General features: G+C 39.1%; 1 protein-coding gene across 2 annotated transcripts; it reads right to left on the bottom strand.

Moving 5' to 3' along the window:
* Positions 1 to 1,236: 1,236 nt before the first annotated feature.
* Positions 1,237 to 15,145, bottom strand: ptger2a (prostaglandin E receptor 2a (subtype EP2)). 2 transcript variants are annotated; one of them, XM_010744528.3, is made up of 4 exons: positions 14,892 to 15,145; positions 14,351 to 14,514; positions 12,714 to 13,621; positions 1,237 to 4,602 (listed from the first exon to the last, which is right to left on the bottom strand). In XM_010744528.3, exons 3-4 carry the CDS (start codon positions 13,539 to 13,541, stop codon positions 4,309 to 4,311), a joined length of 1,122 nt encoding a protein of 373 aa, XP_010742830.1. In that variant the 5' UTR covers positions 13,542 to 13,621; positions 14,351 to 14,514; positions 14,892 to 15,145; the 3' UTR covers positions 1,237 to 4,308. The 2 variants fall into 2 exon arrangements, with proteins under 2 accessions (XP_010742830.1, XP_010742829.1); XM_010744527.3 differs by having other exon boundaries at positions 14,347 to 14,514; positions 14,892 to 15,144.
* Between the last annotated feature and the right edge of the window lie 4,104 nt (positions 15,146 to 19,249).

The raw sequence follows: 19,249 nt of genomic DNA, 5'->3' as shown, positions 1-19,249 counted from the left end.
ATGAGCATATAAAGGGGTTGTGGTGTTTAATGATTCCTATCCTGAATCATAACTCTTGATAAATTCGATTCTTTTACATTCACTGTCTAATGGTGGGTGGAAGAAGAAGGGAGGAACATGTCATGACATTGGAACCACATAAGTATGTGTAAAAGCAAAGATAAAATGTGTGACTTCCTGGTGTTCAGCTCTCTGCACACAGGAAATGATGACTGTGAAAAATGAAACATGAAATATTTTCCAAACATTAGTGTGCTAACACCACCCACACAAATCTAGTGTGACTATTAGAACCTAAGCTGTCACAATAAAATTTGTGTAACTGTGAATGTTTAACCGATGTTTAACAGGCCATATTGTATTTGTCTTTACTCATTGGTTTACTATTGTTGTTTTTTTGCTGGTGACCAAAGCAAATCTACCAGCCACTTGCATATTTAACCAGCATTTAGCTGGTGGCTGTTTTTATGCCCTGGAAAGCTGTCAACAAAAATCTGAGAAGCTGTCTTTGCCCTTTTGCGTGCACTTTCGAGCCAGTATGTAACTTTGTCTCATGTTTTTCCTGTCTGGTCAGAGAGGTGCCGGCTATCCAATATGAGATCATGACCAAAAAATGTAATCTGTGCAACATCTGTCCCTTTTTTTTTGTCAGTTTTGAGGGTGAACATCAATGAATGTCTCAATATTGAACTTCTTACACCTGTATGGTTTCATCCCTTTTGTTTACATTTTGTTAAGTCATACCTCTTTGACTGCTTGCAGTTCCTTTCCTCTCTGCGAAGACGACAATCATCTGGATTATTTATGTACATTGATTGTACAGAGTGGGTACTGTCATGTGAGATGTTGTGAATGCATGTTTTTATTTGGCAGCTGTAACGTGTATTTACAGGTTTTTGAATTTGACAGCAGCTGTTGTTTCCAGTCTCCATAAAGAAAGAAACACAAATGTGAAAGACAAACAAAATAATCATAAAAACTGTGGCAGTAATTAAAACAACTGAGTGACCTGATTAAGATCACAAAACATTTCTTTAATCCGTGTCCTCATTTATCAAAAGACCACAAAGACAAGAAATGTTCAGTGATCACGTGCAATCACGTTGGCCTACTTCAGTTAAACCACAGCCTGTCTCAAAGTAATGTCACAGCCACACAGAAACTGAAACACAACAAGTATAATTAAAGACTCCACAAACTCTATGTGAGAAGAGTTACAAAGCAGGTCGGACAGAATATGTGCTGGATGTTTATTGACACAAGCCATAAAACACATGTCCGTGTTCTCAGTGCATTCAGTTTCATCTACAGTACAAATACAGAGTACAAGACATCCAGGTAGGTAGCATTGTAGTATGACATCATTACATTTCAGTGCTGTCTGTCACACACATACACACCAGCATGCACGTACACACAAGCTTGAACCGACTACAGGTACATGGAAACGCAAGCATGTATGTGGGAACTTGCATATTTTAACATTTCTGCTAGAAATACATACACACAAACAGGAAAAAGCACTGCCACACACCCACACACACACCCACACCCACACACACACACAGAGGCAAGACATAACACAGATACATTACATCCACGAGAAGCAGTAGTTCACTGTCATAAACACATAGACACATTTTTATGCTGAGCACAGACCCAACAACAGAGGCAATAAACTGCAGTTCTCACAACACAATAGCAACATCGCCAGTGCTCTGTCTCACACATACACACATGCACTCTTTCACACACAGACATACACACAACCATGACACTTTCAAACAAAGGCTTGCAGCCCAGACGTATACCTGATACTCACACACATTCTGGCATTCTTTAAAATGATCGATAGTTGAGAACTTGTCACATTTTACACACTTGAGGACCAAATTCTTCCTTTTAACTTTAAACTGTTGTTGCATAACTGAGTTTTTTTTTTTTTTTTTTCTATTTTGAGAGGTTTACGACCAGAGATTCCAAAAATCTGTAGTAGCTTATTTTTCTTGCCAGACACACAGGAAGAGATGCTGTAACGGTTACAACTCCTCGTGGTGTAATTTAACCCAGTGTGAACCGTGTGCAACTTTTACTGGGGTGCAAACATGAAAAGTGGGGAAAGCTGCCTGCTTTTTCCAGGAAACTCATCAGATTTCAACAAGTCAGTCTGATCTGACATGTAATGTAACGATGCTACGCTGGTGGGCAGCAGATAACTTAGACAAACTGTATAGGCGAACTGTTGATGGCCTAATGGAGCAGGACATTTTTAGACTTAGACTTTTATTGGTGGACCTGAAAGCAAACCTGCATTTCCAGTGTTTGCTTAAGTTGGCACTTGAGCTTGTTTGAACAGCATGAGCATAATCAGACTGCAATCATGACGTTTTCCATCTGGCCTCTGAACGGCAATTAAAGTGGACTCACTCCCTCCCATATAATGGTGATTATCTGCAAAGACACACTGAATAAAAGCTAACATTTCAAGATGTTTCCCAGTAAAACGAAGCTGTAAAGTTGATTGATACAAATTAAGGGCGCTCTTCTCATAGTTTCCAAATAACTTTCAGGCAATGTGACAGGTAAAGTTGAGTTCTGTCCCAAAATAACTGATTTATGGCACAAATTGAAGACAAAACATGGTACTTTTTAAAGGTAATTTATGTCAAAAGCCTACAGTTTAAAACTCTTTACTATATAAACAATATTCGTTATTAAATGCTTTTATCTTTAAATGATTTTCCAAAACAAACTGGTGATAATAATTCCAGTGAAACTAAAGTGTTAACGGTACCCTGAGGAGTTTTTATTGTGGATCCTCATCTTATTTGTCTCATCCACACTTACATGGATGCACATACATGAGCATGGGTGATGACACACACATCTCTACTTATGGATTCAGGCTATTCCAGTGAGACTGAAAGTAAACATCACTTTGTTTACAAGAAAGGGCACCTTTTATTTTCAGCTCCAGCATTCATTTCATTTAAAAAAGAGAGACTCACCTCAAGTTTGTCCTTAGAATAATAATAATGTGCACAGACAGGAATCCTGATTAAAATCAATCAGTGTTATTTTGTCATTAAAAGAGGTAGCTTGCTCTTTAAAAAGCACCATATTCTCTACAATTGCGTTCTGTCATTCACTCAGTATTTAATAAACCAGATTATGTGAGAATATTTACTTTACTTAATTATATGAGAAGAAGAAGAAAAAGTTTTCAGGTCTCCTTTTTTCCTTTGTTTTTAAAAATAAAATGTCATTATTATAATATATGCCACATACTCTATGTAAGTATAAATAGAATATTGTCACTATAATCAACATAAACATTCCCTCCTGTTGTATACAAAAAGGGTCTCTCCAGGCTTGTTGCCCTTTGACCTTTCGAGCAGGAATCTGGTGGGAGTGGGACGGGGAAAGGTTAACAAAGCAGAGCAGAGGTTGAGGTCAGGGGTTAAGCTCAGAGGTGATAAGATAATCCTCTCAAGATGATGACCCATAAACGCTCAAGAGAGAAAGTCATACCCCTAATATCTAATAATATGAAGCCTCGTTTACACCTGTATAAACATGTCTCTAAATGAAATCTTAATATGTTTCAGACAATCACCTTGTTTTTAAAATGCATCACTCCTGTAGCAACAGGCCTTAACACTGTTCAACTTTATTTTGATTGTGATCCCAATCGATGTGAATGTGCTTACTTTTTGTAGGCAGTATGTTCTGTGCTATGGACTCCATGCAGGGTTTTCTTTAACCGTGCTCTATACAACTACACGTTAATGCCATGTAATGAAAAAGGTTCATGCCTTTGTGTAACATCTCACTCAGCTCACCATCACCAGGGCCAGTAACAACTGTTTCGAAAGCAGCATTTAAATCAGAGCAGGCATGTACAGCAAGGCCTTGTCATTGGTTACCACTTCCTTCACTGAGAGAGAGCTAATCTCTTTCCTAAAAATGTGATGGATGAATGTCTTTGGTATGTTGCATTCTGTCTTTGCACAGGCTCTTCAACCGTATCATTTTCCAGATCCCATTAGAAATCAAATATAAGCAGCAAATGAGGAGAAATGTTGATAACAATTACACAAATGTAAAGTTATAGTGGTGTCCGTATGCCTTCAACATGCATATGTATGGAAGAGGCGGCCATTAGCTGATAGAACTGATGTGGTTTCAAATTGAAACACACATACAAGTGTAGTGGTCCACAAAACCTCTCTGCTTCATGTGATCCCACTATCCAAAGTGTCCTTTGTCCAATAAATATAAATATCAAATAATAAAATACTGCTACGGTCACCGAGTTTCCACAGTAAGTGAATGCTCGTTGTACTCCGTTGTACACGTTGGGCGTGACAGTTCTAGGTTAGCTGGAGAATTGTCTTTGGCCAGCGATGATTTAAAAATGGAACCCCTGGCGAGCCCCATGGGGGCCCGGCAGACCGAGGCCCAGAAAAAGTGCAGCACGCTGGGGGACAGGATGATGAAGACCCAGGGGTCGATGATGGAGTTCACGGAGATGAAGCGCAGGGCGATCAGGTCCAGGCGGTGAGACTCCGTGTCCCCTATGGAGTTGAGATACACCCGGATCTGAGAGATGGGGAGAGGAAAAAGAGAGATTGCGGGCTGAATTAGCTGCCAGTGCATAATCCCTCTGCTAACACCATCCATGACAGGCACAGGCATCCACCCACATCCTAGCTGACATCCTGGTTTAGCATTAAACCCTTTATAGCAGCAGCAATAAATTGAAACTGGGACTGGTTTGTGGGCGAAGCCATTAATCTGTTGAAATGTCAAGCTAATGCTCATCATGCACGTTTAACTTAAAAGTCACTTGAATGCCAGGGTTGCTGACTAATCTTCTTCTTATATATAATAATATATCTAATCCCATTGTTGAGGCCACGGTAGACATCTCAGAAAGCAGAGATCTTTTCTTTGTGTCTGATCCTGGCAGTTCAGTAAGATATTAATCCACTCAATACAGTAAACCATTCTCAACTCAACTAATCTGTTTTGTTGCACATAACCACAATAATAGTGGGTTGTGGGTTACCTACACTCAGTATTGTCCCTGAACACATCCTGTGTTGACACAGATGGAGGGCTGTAGCTTCTTTTGGCTGCTTACCTGCTGCTTCCACTGCTCAGGCTGTGTAGACATTGTGCCGGACTACTGTACTGTGCTCAATCTGCTAAGCATCAATATGCAAGCATAATCATTGTGAGCATGTTTGCATGCCTGAGGGTCAGGGTTAGCCTGGCTAATTGAAATGTAATGTAACCTTGTAGGACTAAACACTGAAGGTGCACCTGTAGCTTTAGTACTCAACAAGGTCAAAGTTTACATTGGTAGTGCTACATGAAATGTCAGGACATGAGCAAAGTCTGTAGTATTATTCTACAAACGTCATGGCAATCCATCCAATAGCTTTTGAATCCACAGTGTTGGACCAATCAACTGACAATGTCATCTCTAGATCCATGTGGCATTGAGTTACTCAGGAGATGACAGAGTACTGACGACTTAGTTTAGTTTCAAATCAGAATGCTGTTATTTGGAGTGATAAAAGATACACATAAATTGTGTTATTATCATTTCATCACAAAGATTACAATCAATGAACTGAAAGACGGCTGCTATGGCAGCATCTCCAAAGCAGAAAAACTGTTTACAGATGTCACGTGAATGAGTGTGTACTTTGGTTATTAGTCTAACTGTCTTTTGTATGACTTCCGGGGCAACTCAAGCAGCCTATAAATAGATGTGTGTCTTTTTGTTCTCTTTTGTGGCCACGCCGAATTGAGATTTCCCTGTAATTAAGATACACAGGATAATGAAAGAAACTTTTCCATGTATCTTTAAGGTAATGTAACCTCATCAAACTGAGTGAGGGAAAAAATTTCTGATTCAGCGGTTTTATTTCTCAGTAATGTTTGGATTTAGCTACTGTCTCATGTATGTGGCATAACTAACTAAATTACTTAAATGTTTGTCAGAATTTATGTTTTGTAATTTGCAACAACAACTAGCAAAACAGAAAGTACATCTAAGAGTAGCTCTCTGTGTAGTCACTGTGGTTTGGTTTTAGCTCAGTTTGTTGTATATTGTAACCGCTTTCACAGAAATGATGCACTTGCATCACGTATTGTTATTTCATGAAGTAAAACAGGTGTCAAGAAGTCCACTCTGGCCTAACTCAATTTTTATACCAACCAAATATGGTCACTGAAAATCTACATTCCACCTCACTGTGTTACACACACACACACACACACTCAATCCCTGCTGTATTACAAAGTATTTAACCTTTTATAATAGATGCAGCTTTTTTATAAGTACCATTCAGGCCAAGAATGAACAACTGTTTTAACTTATTAGTTCCACATCTATGGTTAAAATATGTCAGTGAAATCAGCTTTTGAAATAAAAGGCTGTAACTCCCTGGGCTGACGGCTACAAGGTTGGGAACCAGCGCATTTATACAATCCATGGAAGCTATGACATGTTCACAGGTTTAGAAACTCCCGCTGCTGGTCTCTCTGGGGGTTGAGAGGAACAATATCCAGTTAAATATAATGGGGAAACTAGTTTACAGCAGGTTGTAAACTATTGACACAGCACTGCTTCGATTAGTCCTTTGTGACTTGATTTTCCAATCTTCATCTTTCCACTTGACCTTTTTCTCTGGCTGTTTTATCTCCATCTCTTTCCTCTCTCTGCCATTATAAAGATTCCTTTTTAAACTGACTCTGGTTTGACTCCCAGAAAAGCACATAAGATGGCAAAGATCGTGCCAACGTTGTAATGACATCCTTATTAGACCAATTGTTCAGTCACACAACCCACTGACTGAATTGTTGCCATGAAGACTAACTGGTTATTTCATTGAGCATCTGCAACAACTACACAGCAGCAAACAGCAGTTAAGAGTCTTGCTTGAGGGCACATCAGCAGCTGTTAGCTTGATGGGTGAGAAAACTCTTAATTACTTCAATAATAGTTTCCAGATTTTCTGAAACACTGCAGGCGAGTGGGTATTATTATATTTAATTCCGAAAAGGTTATTTTGCTTTAGCAACAAAATCAGCATATAGTCAGATGACATAACAACTATTACTTTGAAATGAAAGATGAAAGGCGTGTAGAACGACTCGTTGCCAATCCGACCATCGATTTAAACGAAACCACATGAGCTCATTACTGTGTGCTATTAGTGACATGATTTGCCATGTGTGTGAGACAAAAACTGTGTAGGCGAAGGCTTGTGCATGCGTTTTTTTTTTTGTTTATCTAGGCTCAGTCGTGAAATTCAACTCACGCTGTGAGCTCGTTTTCTTCCTCTCTCCGCACCAAACAGGAAACGCAATAAAAGTGTTAATGCAAAGTGTCTGTGAGGGGTTGATGCTCAGGGAACAATGCGCTGTCGTCTGAGTTAGATTTGTAGGTGCTGGTTTTCTGGCTTTATTTGGTTCTCAACGTAAGAAACTATTCAAAATATCTAATTCCAAAAATGCATATCTAATTGCATACACGCAAGTTGGCGTATGAAGCATTGTGTTAGCAAAAATCAGTGTATTTGGAACAGTCTATATGTCTGCCTCTCCATCACGGTCTCCTTTTTTTCTGTGCCAAAAGGATATTGTCTGGCCTTTTCAATTTTTAATGCAATCACATATAACCGGAGGCACATAACACACACACCCAAATACAAACATCATCAGCACCCAGTTTCATACAAGAAAAATATATGTGTGTGTGTTTGTGTCTGGGTCCCGACGTCAAACTGTGGTATCACATTACTGGCTGCTCAGCCATGAGTGTTTATATATGGCCCTTGATAAATTATGCATTTATAGTGTTGTTTAGCATTTTTTGGCGTAACTTGACCACAAAGCCGATATAGGACACCTTTATAATCGTAATGCAGAGTAATATACTTGCTGCTGGTACGCCTGCCGTGGTTCTAATTCAGCCACGGCAGCAGATTTATGATTTGAGATTCATTGCAGACAGCAGTATGCATAAACAGGCCTCTCATTTCAAGCTATTTTACACGTGAACCTGGTGGAAACGCATGATTAAAAAAAACAAAAAAATTAGGCTACATGTCCTTGTACGTACAAAAGTCAGCATCCTCAGCTGATGAGCCATGAGCAGCATTGTAGAGCTAACTAACCCTAGCATTATTGTACAGGATACTGATACTGAGGACACTGATACAAGTCTATAAAGTTTAGAACGAACCAGTGAGTTTGTCAAAAGTAACGCAATTCCTGCCCCAAAGAGCCCAACAAAACCGACACGCTGACTGTTCCCCTTTAACATTATGCCAGGTGAGCTCGTTCAGCTTATGTTAGAGCAGACACTGTTCAATTCATTATTTGTTTTTTTAAATTTGGAAAGGCAGAAAAAGCCAAGTTTGTACACCAAGTATCTTAAGTACACTGCTGCCTCAAGGAAAACCCTTTTAGCAAACACACAGCAGCATGTCTTTATATCTTTCTCGGCCTAATGATTAATTTCCACAGTTAGTCCAACAAACAATGGAACAATGTCCTTTGTACACCTACTGTATGCCTTCACATGATGTCCAATTGTTGACATTTCAAGTCACTTCAGTTTGCATGGATCATTAAAGAATCATCTGTCCACTGAAGAAACATCCATTTACCAGTTTCTGTGGACATCTAAGTCCATGAAGCAGCAAGTTGTTCTAGGAAATCGCTCATAGATTTGTCCCCACCAACATCTCTTCTATAAAAGTCTTTAAAGACGCCACAGAGGTCCTATATAATACCCTGTTCATTACCTCATTATGGGTAGACCATGAGATAAACACTGAAAATGTAAATTGCTTCCTGTTGTAGATGAGACATTTTTGCCTTCACCTAGATCATAAAGAAAGAAATGGGAACGGAAATTCAACTTATGCGTCAATGTTCTTTCAAAGAGACCAAGCCCGAGCCTCAGCATAATCACTTAGTGTGTGCTTTGAATGAAATATGGTAAAAGGTTTTCTGTGTCTGTCTGCAAGGCACCGGATGGAAATATCTACCAATAGGTTAATGTGGCCATTTTGAGGAAATATGATAAAAGATCTGGAGATGAGAGGAGAGACATGACAGCCACATGTAAGTGATTCACTAGTTTATATGACATAGGACTCCCATTATAAGGGGAATTTATCATCTAATGACTTGTAGTCAAGGGGTAGTCAAGACAACCACCAAATGCTTACATCTATCTGTGTTCAAAGCTTCAATATTAGATCATTTTCCTGATATTACCTAGTGGGGAAAACGCCATTGAAGACACTTTTAGATGTATTCTTGTAAGCTTTGACACCCTATGAGTGGGTGGTTGACTGACATTTGAGGGTTGGTGTTGCTTGGAGACGAGCTGTATGATGGTGTTTTCCCCATCCACACAGTGTTGACTGTCTGTCCCTTTGCACCATTCAGTAATTGGGAGGATCCATCGTGGCCGCATTAGGTTTGCAGGCTAGGCTTACTAGGTTCCCCATGGGAGTAGAAGCTACTGTAGTAAGCCTAGCCATACCATTAGCACTGATTCTTAGTAGACAATATATATATAGTTTGTTAGGCCTTTAATTTAGATTTTTCTGAGACCTGCTGGTAGCACAGAAAAGGAGAGGAGATGTGTCCAATGTGTTTTTCTCTTTCAGTCTCCTCTTCTCTCATGCTGCCTCCTGAGTCATCTATTTTATTCAGCCTCCTGATGGGCAGATAACATTGTCCTTTACCTATCTACGGTAGGCTTAACCTGGTAAACAGTGGACACTTACATTTAAATAGACACAATAATGTGATGTTTTTCAAAACATCACGTTATGGTAGATTCACTGTGCTCATTCTGCCAGTTTACTGTTAACACCCTGTGGATATATAGGGCGTTGTCCACTCATCATTTAAGCACCAGTTCTGTGGCAAATTGTACACATTTGCAATGACAAGAAAGCTCATACAGTGGCTTCTGTCTTCATGTGCTTTGCGTTTGTGATGTTGTGGATGCTTTACATTAAGTACAATGTAGAATATGCCAATCATTGTAGAGAAGATGGCTTTTCAGCTGAGAGGCAGCAGCTCAGAAAGATGGCCCATTACCCCTGTCTGCAATAAAGTGCACAACATCATATGCTGCTGGGAAAGTTATTGATTTCCCATTTCAAATCCAAAGTGACACTTGAAGAACTGAGGTGGTTACAAACATATTGCCCAGGAGTCTGACTCAGACAGCATAATGGCTAATAGTTTGCATGATTAGCTATTTGTGGGTTGAACTTTGGTCCATCCATCGAAACACCGAAACATTGTTACGTTAGCACGGTATAAAAAGCTTGCCGCCACTGTACGCTATTCCAGGCATGTGTTATCACTTCCCAGATATATATATTCCCTGATGTATAATTTGTTCATGTACTGGACACGGTGATTCAGAGGCTGTTCTGCTGTGATGTGATCGATCTGATTAAGATGTTTGGGATAATTAGGTTCATCCCCATATTAGTCATCAATTAGACATAATGTTTTTTGTTGTTGTGACTTAGAGAACACATTTAGAACTACAGACTGATCCACTTGAATTTTCATTATGACTTCCGTCCAAATTATTTCCTGATGAGTAGTAGCCCTCTTATTAAATCCTATTAAATTCTTCAAAGACATGCAAACATTTCACAACAATACAGTTTGCTGTAAGTGAAGTCTGCTGTTTGTATGATGGATTTCCCTTTAAATTTCTGTTACTTTATGGTGTTTTGTGTAACCACTGAATCATTTTCTGGTCTCAAGTTCTCAAATATGAATATTTGTTGCTTGTCTTTGTCAGATATGTTAGGTAATTGAATATTTGGGGGGGTTTAGACTGTTGGTTGGACAAAACAAGTTGTTTGGAGACATCACTTTGGAAGCTGAGATCATACAGGGCATGTTTTATGATCCAGGATTCACTGATTATTGAGACAATGACTTTTTGGACATGCAATTTTAATGTACTTTATACTTTTAGAGTTATAAAAATACAGCTCTAAAACTAAATTAAAATGTGTAGATGTGAATGCATAAAATTTTTAAAAAAGAAGAAAAAATCAGAATATTTATCAGTTTTTCTTTTCTAGTTTCTCTATTGACTTCCACACCAACAAAGGACTGAAAACCCATTAAGAAAAACTAAAATTTTGACAGTAGTAAAAGTTAAAATAATCTAAATATATCCATTTTGAAATAACTTATTAGTATACAAAATATTTAAAAAGTCACAAGATCTGAGTATCACTACACTGACATAATATCTATATTTAAACATTATTATTTAAAATAAGCAGCTGAGTCAGACGTGCTGTTTCCTGTGTATAACTGAAGTCAGAACAGCTCATAGTCTATTGTATTATTTATGAATAGCTGCATGCCCACAAAATGTCACAAATGCAGAGACATAGTTACACAGAAAGATCTATCAGATTGCATAACAAATTGTATTCATTCTATCTGTGCTGTGTGACATTTTGACGTACTACTGTTGTCATATTTGTCTGGCTGGCATTCAGCTCAAAGCCACAAAATTGTTTCATCTCAAGTCTGTGCTCACCTTTCATGAAGCGAAAGGGAAATAACTCCTATCACAATACTTTTGATCTTTTACTGGAAAGAGGAAATGTTCCAGTCAACATTGTTCACGACTTTTCCATTTAAAAAACCCCAAACATGTATATTCTTTATCTTTATCACTTTTTTTATACATTTGTTCTTAATAATAATGCTTAAATCACTCTCCAAGAAGAACCTTTTCGTGGAAGAAAACTGCCCGATCTCAAGATACCTATCTACAAGCACAAACTTCCTGTGCAGCGGTTTAAGATTCCCTTTAAAACTAGATCTTACGTAACTACACTCACCCTATCAGCATGCAAATCAGAGCTACATGTAAATCGATATTGTGATAAAATTGGTTATTTGAAGAATTGTGATTGCTAAGCTAGTCATTCCTCTTGGCTTTAATGGCTGTAATACAGTTTGAATTTAAGCTATTTTGGTGAATTATAGTCGCCAATACAATTACTGACTTATTTTGTGGGTAAACACCTTAGCACCTCGTTGCTCAAAGGCTAGATTCAAGTCTCGATTTGGTTAACAGCTGATACAGAGTCTGAGCAGATCAACATTAACCAATATCTTAATTAAATATGTATCTGACACATTGAAATAAAAGCTGTAGCCACTAAATCTGACACAAGCCACTTGATCCAAATACTGAGGGTCCTGGTACAAAAGTAGTTATTTCATGCTGAAAATGAACAGAGATATGTTGCCAGCTATATATTTGAGGGTGGGGCTTTCAGGGACAACGGCAGATGAAGATATGTGTTGAACCAGTCAAACAACTACTAAGCATCCTTAAACTTAATAATCCACTAAGTCCAGTGTACACTAGTCCTTAGTAGCCCTCCAGGCATGTGGGAGAATCTATGCTGGCCATGAAAGGAAAAACCCTAAACCTAAACACATTTTATATATTACATTCCATTTCTGTCGGATGATCTCCCTAAATCGTTGCCTAAGTTATCTATTGCATTCAGTAAGTCCTTGTAGAGTGAATTCAGTTCAACTGCCTGAAACTGTGCACGTGTTACAGGACAGATAAAGCATGCATGTGTTGTTATCTGCTGTTATCTTACCACCAGTGGCAGTGTGCAGATGATGAAGATAATGGTCATGAAAACCAACAGGATGAGATGCTCCACCTCCTCAGCCATAGACATTGCCTTCCGGTCGCTGCTGGATCTTGTGGTCCCCATCATTGAGCGGCCGTTCCTCCTCCGACGTTGGTACATCTTGAACAGCTGATACACCACAAAACCATTGCACACCACAGTGGACATCACCAGCACGAGCATAACTGTGGCATACAAGTTGGCGTAGGCTTTGTCATCCTTCCCTTGTGGGTTCATGTCAATGAAGCACCATGTGCCGGGGCAGTATTGTACATACGCACCGAATCCGACAAAAGGTAGGAGACAGAATAATATGCATAACACAAACACCAATGGGATTGTGATATAGGCACATTTCTTGGTGACGTACCGGTTGTACAGGTAGGGATACCCAATGGCGAAACATCTCTCTAGTGCCATAGTGAAGAGAAGCGACATGGTGGCCAGGCTAAAGAAGGTCATGGTGCAACCAAAGTATTTACAAACGTTGTCATTGCTAGACGACATCCCCACCAAGGTGTCGTTACGTGAATATGACAGCTGCACCAACGGACTGATGAGGCAGGTGCCTGCCAGGTCTGTGACCACCAGCGATGTGATGAGGATGTGAAATAATGAACGGCACCGCCTGTCCCCTGTCCTCGCATCTCTACAACGCCGGACTTCTAGGATCAGCAGGGCAGCCATGTTGCCAACGACGCCTGCAGCAAACATGATGGCACTGGTCACTGGGCTCGTGTTGGGGCTTATGTGGAGGTCAGTGTGGCACGGATCATCACTCATGGCTGACATCTGGGTTTGATTAGGAAATAGTTCTCTGCTCCCAAAATTTGTGTCAAAAATGTGTCCTTAAAGAGCTGTCTGCAGCCATCCTGGTTAAACAGAGAGGGAGAAAGAATATATTTGAGCAACAACAACTTTACTGTACAGGGTCAAAGTGAAAGCTTACTGATCATGTAATGATCATTTTCAGATATGTCACAGCCCAGTCTGTCAATCAGAAAAACACCAGAAAAAGAGCTCAGTTGCCAAGTACATGCGACTCTAGAACTAAACTTTAGGGATGTCTACATACCACTGCTCTGTTTCAGCATTTTTCAAATTAAACTAAGTGGCCACAACATTTACAGTCATTGGCACGGAGAGCCAGCATCTTTTGGAAGGATGTTTACTGGCATCCCTTTGTGTCAGACTGTTTTGACTGAATGTCAACAATTTTGACTGTACACACCACTTTAACTTAATGTTTGCAAGGCTTTGTCTAACTTTACTGATCCCATACATACACAGAAAATTAAGAAGATCTTCCAGGGCCTGACCTCTGCTCTACTATGAGTTTTGAAGATGTGAAACCCAAACTTGTTCCCCTTCTGTCTCATGCTTTAACCAGTATCAGCTGACACGCTACAGCTTCACAGGCCGGTGTTCCAAGTGTTCACACTGCATGTTCAGTCTAAATTCCCTGTTGGGTATGTGAGCACTCTGTAACTAATTCATGTAACCCTACACATCTGTTCCACGTGTATGACTTGCATGTGTCTGTGTGCGAGTGTGTGTCACTTTCGCTGGGTGTGTAATGGCCAGATAACTGACTCACCTACATGCTCTGTCCAGTGCACGACGTGTCCACTCTGCTGATGTTCACGGCTCCAGATGTCACTGAATCGGTCAACCAAGTCACTAACAAGCGTGGACACGCAGCCGAGCTCTGACAGATGTGTCCAGGTGTTAGGTCCGTGAACGCGTCAGTTGTGATTGGATGAAACTGTAAAATGAGAAAATCAGAGTTATTGATTTGTCGATGTTTGATTTGGAGACGCTTCCTTAAGACAAGTTAGAGAGTACACGAAGACGTGAGTGACGTCTACAGTTAAGTTAAATTAAAGCATGAGTGTGTGCAGCACACACACCGCGCTGAATGAGAGAAACTGACGAAGTGTATTTGGAGTTTGATGCGTAAAACGCGCTGCTGTGTGTGTGTGACATGTGAACCGACTATAGACATTCTTAAAAAACAACTACAAAACAAATACATTCAACATGTTGTCTTCATGAAGTTTGGCTGTAAGCTCCGATTGAGAAAAGAGCGCGACCTAACGCACACATCCGCGTGGACACGCATCCAAACAATGAACTTCTCACCTGTTTTATAAGTTTCCCTTTCGCGCTGCAGTCGTTTATATCCGTGTTTTACAGTCCACACTGAGTGTCGGAGTAGACGAATATATCCCAGATCACCGCGTGTTTCCCTTCAGGAGCACGCTGGTTTAAAGGTGAGGTGTGGACAGGGCGAGGCGCGCGGCGCTGTGATGAGACAGGCATGAATGGACCCGGGGTACAGGGAACGATGCGGTGACGTCACGTGGAGTACACCCACCCACCACCACACGTTTCCATACAGGCTGGAGCCATCTACAAAAGATACTAGAAAATAATAATAATAATAATAATAATAATAATAAAAAAAAATAAATAATAAATAAATAAATACATATATACTTATCTTATATATATTAATCTATATATATATATATAATATATATATCTCTATTATTATCTCTATCTATATACTATATAATATATATATATATATATATATATCTATATATACTATAATATAAGCTTGAGCAGTAGTCAAACACAGGGAAAATTAATTACCATTTTATTATTTAATCAATTTTAATTTCAGTTACACGTTTTAAGCAGTGTTTGCAAAGATCTGTGGCTTGGAAGAGTAAAACTCACTCTAAAACAATTAGCTTTTATTTTAATTTAATTACAGTTTAATCATCGATCATTTAGTTTGTGGAAATAGAAAACAGTCATAAAATCATAAAATATTAGATTTGAAATTATATAAAAGGCCACAAAAGCAGCAAATTATCCCTCTGGAGAACTGGAACAAGGACATTTGTCACATTTGTTCCTCTCATTCTTTCTTCTAATCAAATAATTGACTAATTGTCTCGGCACTAATATAATGTAATTAGTTTACAAAGTAAACCAGATAAACATGACATAATTTGCAGAGATAAAACAGACATTTACATAACTACAAATCCTACGTGTGTGTTTTAGATAATATTTAGATTCCCACCTTGCCTTGAGTAATGCAGCAAACATAAAGTGCTGACTTAGTGAGGCAATTTCCAAAGAAAGAAAACTGCAGTCTTTTTCAGCCCGTGCATTAATATTTCTCTAAACAAACATTAGACGAAAATGTCTCCTGCCCGGTGCATGGCACTGTGCAGACATCCGGGCCTGCAAAAATAACAAGAGAAGAAAAGACTATTATATGTAATGTAGAAACTTCTCTTTCTGATGTTTTGCAAGTATCATGCAACCCTCCCTGTCTGTGTGTGGGTGGATATGTGCTTGAGTTTGCCCTATTTTCAACATTTGAAGTATCCAGTGTGAAAGAGGTCTGTTTGGTTTCCTGTGTCTTTCAGCGTGGAGATTGCATGCTGTTCTCAGGGGTTTCCTCCCATAATCACACTGGATTTAAGGCCCTGATTTCCCATCGGGGTGAATGTTTGTCTTTCTGTGTACGTCATGAACTGGTGACATGTCTCCATATCTTCTGCCCTATCCCCTTTCACTTATGACCCGTACATGGTATAGAATAAATCATCAAATGATGAGAAATTTGAGGAGGATGACATCAACCATAAATGCAAAAAATAGTTTGGTTCCATAATGCATTAAAATGTTAGTCTAATGAGACTTTATCACCCGTTTATTGAACAGAATAAATACCTAACAGGATTGTGTTTGCTGAAAGCCCTGAAATGACACTCTGAGTGCTTTTATTGAGGCCCATTATCGGCTTCTTAATTGTGACATACTGCTGTAATGCCATTGCTGCTTCCTTCCTCACTCTGTCACTCTTCTGGTTCTCCAGAATGACCTCAGCTGATGAAGTGACGCAGTTCTGATGTAGGTAATCTATGTACATATACACAGGAATCCTACATGCACTTCTCCTTCCTGTCTACCGCTTTTTTGTCTTTGTCTTTCTCTCTTTGTTTTTGTAACTCAGCCCTCCATTCATCGCTCTCTCTCTCTCTTTCTCTCTCTGTCTCCTTTTACCCTTGCTCTATTTTTGTTTCCTCACACAGCAGAGGCCTCTTTTACCTTGTCCTCTGCCCTTACTGACATGTACAACACAACATACCTTTCCTTTCATTCCTTTCTTTTTCTTAACTTTCCTTTTCTCTCTATTCTTTACTTTCCTTTATTATAGTTTCCTTTCCTATGTCCTTTCTTTTTGTCATTTTTTTCTATTGTTTCTGTTCTTTCCTCTATTTTCCTTCCAATTTCTTTCCTTCCCTTGTCTCTCCTTTCCTTCCCTTTCCTACCAAAGCCAGACAACCATTGTTTAGAGTAGTAATTGCTCGATTTGTTTTGATTTGACTTTATTTCTTATTATAACACTATTACAATGTATTATATCCATGTGTGATTAAAGAGCTTTATTCATAAATGTTCAACAGAATCAAACAAGCAGTCAATTTATCTAATACAAAGTCTATGAGCTAAAATAGAATATAGTTTGGAACCCTTGAGTCAATATTGATCCAGAAGCGAGCGAGCATCTTAAGTAGTGATCCTCGCTGTCTGTCTGAGCTCTTTATTTAGAAGCAATTCAATTATTGATTCAGGTCTTAATCCATAAATCCCCTGGTCTGCTCTGTTGGTAAATAGCCTTTGTTCAGGGCTTGGCATGAGTTAAAGTGCTGACATGTGCTGCGTGTATTGTTAGTCTCTCTATGCCACACACACACGTAGTGCATTTCTCACATAACTGCTTTATGTCATCAATACATTGGTGTGTGTGCTCCAACCTGCTAATGGGCTTTGTCTGAATCATTGATGAGTTTATTGATTTTTGTCAATATCTGATGTCACCAATAAGGTCGGTCCATCAGCAAACAGCCTGTAATTACACTTGGCAGGACTGAAATCATCAGCAGAGAAGGAGTCGTGATCAAAACAGATGATAAACTTATTAATATGTATTCATATACCAAGGTTTGTTCACAGATCACAACAGTACAGGTGTGAATATGTGATCAGGTTGTATGGAGTTGTTTGGGTATTCTGGCTGAATGTAATACTGATTTTAAACTATTAATACTTATTAATAGTAAACTGCAGACTATTACATATTTATATGTACAAAACATATAAAAATATGTGATATGTAATATGTTTATATGTAAAACACACATTCGAATTTTCCCACGATAAATAAATCCCATGAAATATACTTTGTATATTGTGGTATACATGTGGTTTAGTATCTCAGCCTTGCCTTTGCCTCCACCTATTGGTGTAACTGAGTAAGTACAAGCTTCAACTGCCGTTTAAAATAATTCATTATGTAACACGTAGTGAATAATGAGGCATATTCTGTTACAGTGTGTTGATTCGGAAAAAGTCATTAAAGTCCACTACTGCCTTTTTTCTCATGTGTCACTGTACAAACAACATCAAGCTTGTAATCACTTTTCCACCTTTGCTGAAATTTCTGCACAGTTTTATTATGTCATGGACTTCAATTAAAATGGATTGCATGCACTTTTTAGAAATTAATTCTACACACAATGCATTAGAAATCAAAATACATTACGTGGACTCTTCGCTGTGGCACTGCGATTTTAATTCTGTTTGCTTTAATCATCCTTCAGCGAGCTCAAGAACTTGATTGATGTCCACCTGTGTCAAAGAGGCACACACCTGAACGCCTCCGCAATCAACTTGTGTTGAGGCATTATTGAGTGAAGGCAAAGTGTAAAAAGCGTTTAAAGTGAGAGTCTCCTAGCACTACATCTGGTGAAATCTAGATACCAGTCAAAAGATTGAACCTGAACCACAGTGGGCCTGTGCTATGGCTGTATGGGCTTTTTGCCCTCAGTCTGGTCTTCAGCAAGTGAAACACATGTACAGCTGGCAACATGTGTGTGTTGTATTGGGGATTCTTGTATTTGTGGTGGTCCTAAATAAAGTCCTATGACTTGTACACAGTCATTAAATTTGGATGTAAACACCCTTAAAGTAGACACTGTAACCAGTTACTGTGTCCTTTAAAAATAATAGTAGTGCAACTAACTATTTATTACAGATTAATCTGCTGATTATTTTCTAATTACTTTGTCCTCTCTTTACAGTACTGTGGCTTGTCTGTGCTGGATTTGCCTTCCTGGGACCTCACTTCCCCCCTTGGCAGTCGTTACCTCATTCCAGATGTTTGGATCTGGATCTATCTGTCTTCTCCGTCTTCCTCTGTTTGAATTGTGTGTTTCAGCTTCGCCTCTTGTGTGTTTGTGTCTGTCCTCTTTCTAGGTCTTCGTGGTGCAGAGGAGGTCATGTGGTTCAGGCCTCCCGGATCATATTCTTCATTTATGCTGGAAATTTGTCTACCTATTGTGATCCTAATTTCCATGTGATAGTTTTACTCTTGTTTTTTCTGTACACACAACATATGTATTACATGCCTG

Source organism: Larimichthys crocea, chromosome XIX, assembly GCF_000972845.2.
Source record: "Larimichthys crocea isolate SSNF chromosome XIX, L_crocea_2.0, whole genome shotgun sequence".
Taxonomy (NCBI): Eukaryota; Metazoa; Chordata; class Actinopteri; family Sciaenidae; genus Larimichthys; species Larimichthys crocea.
Note: the sequence above shows the minus strand (reverse complement) of the source record. Positions and strands in the feature narration are given on the sequence as shown.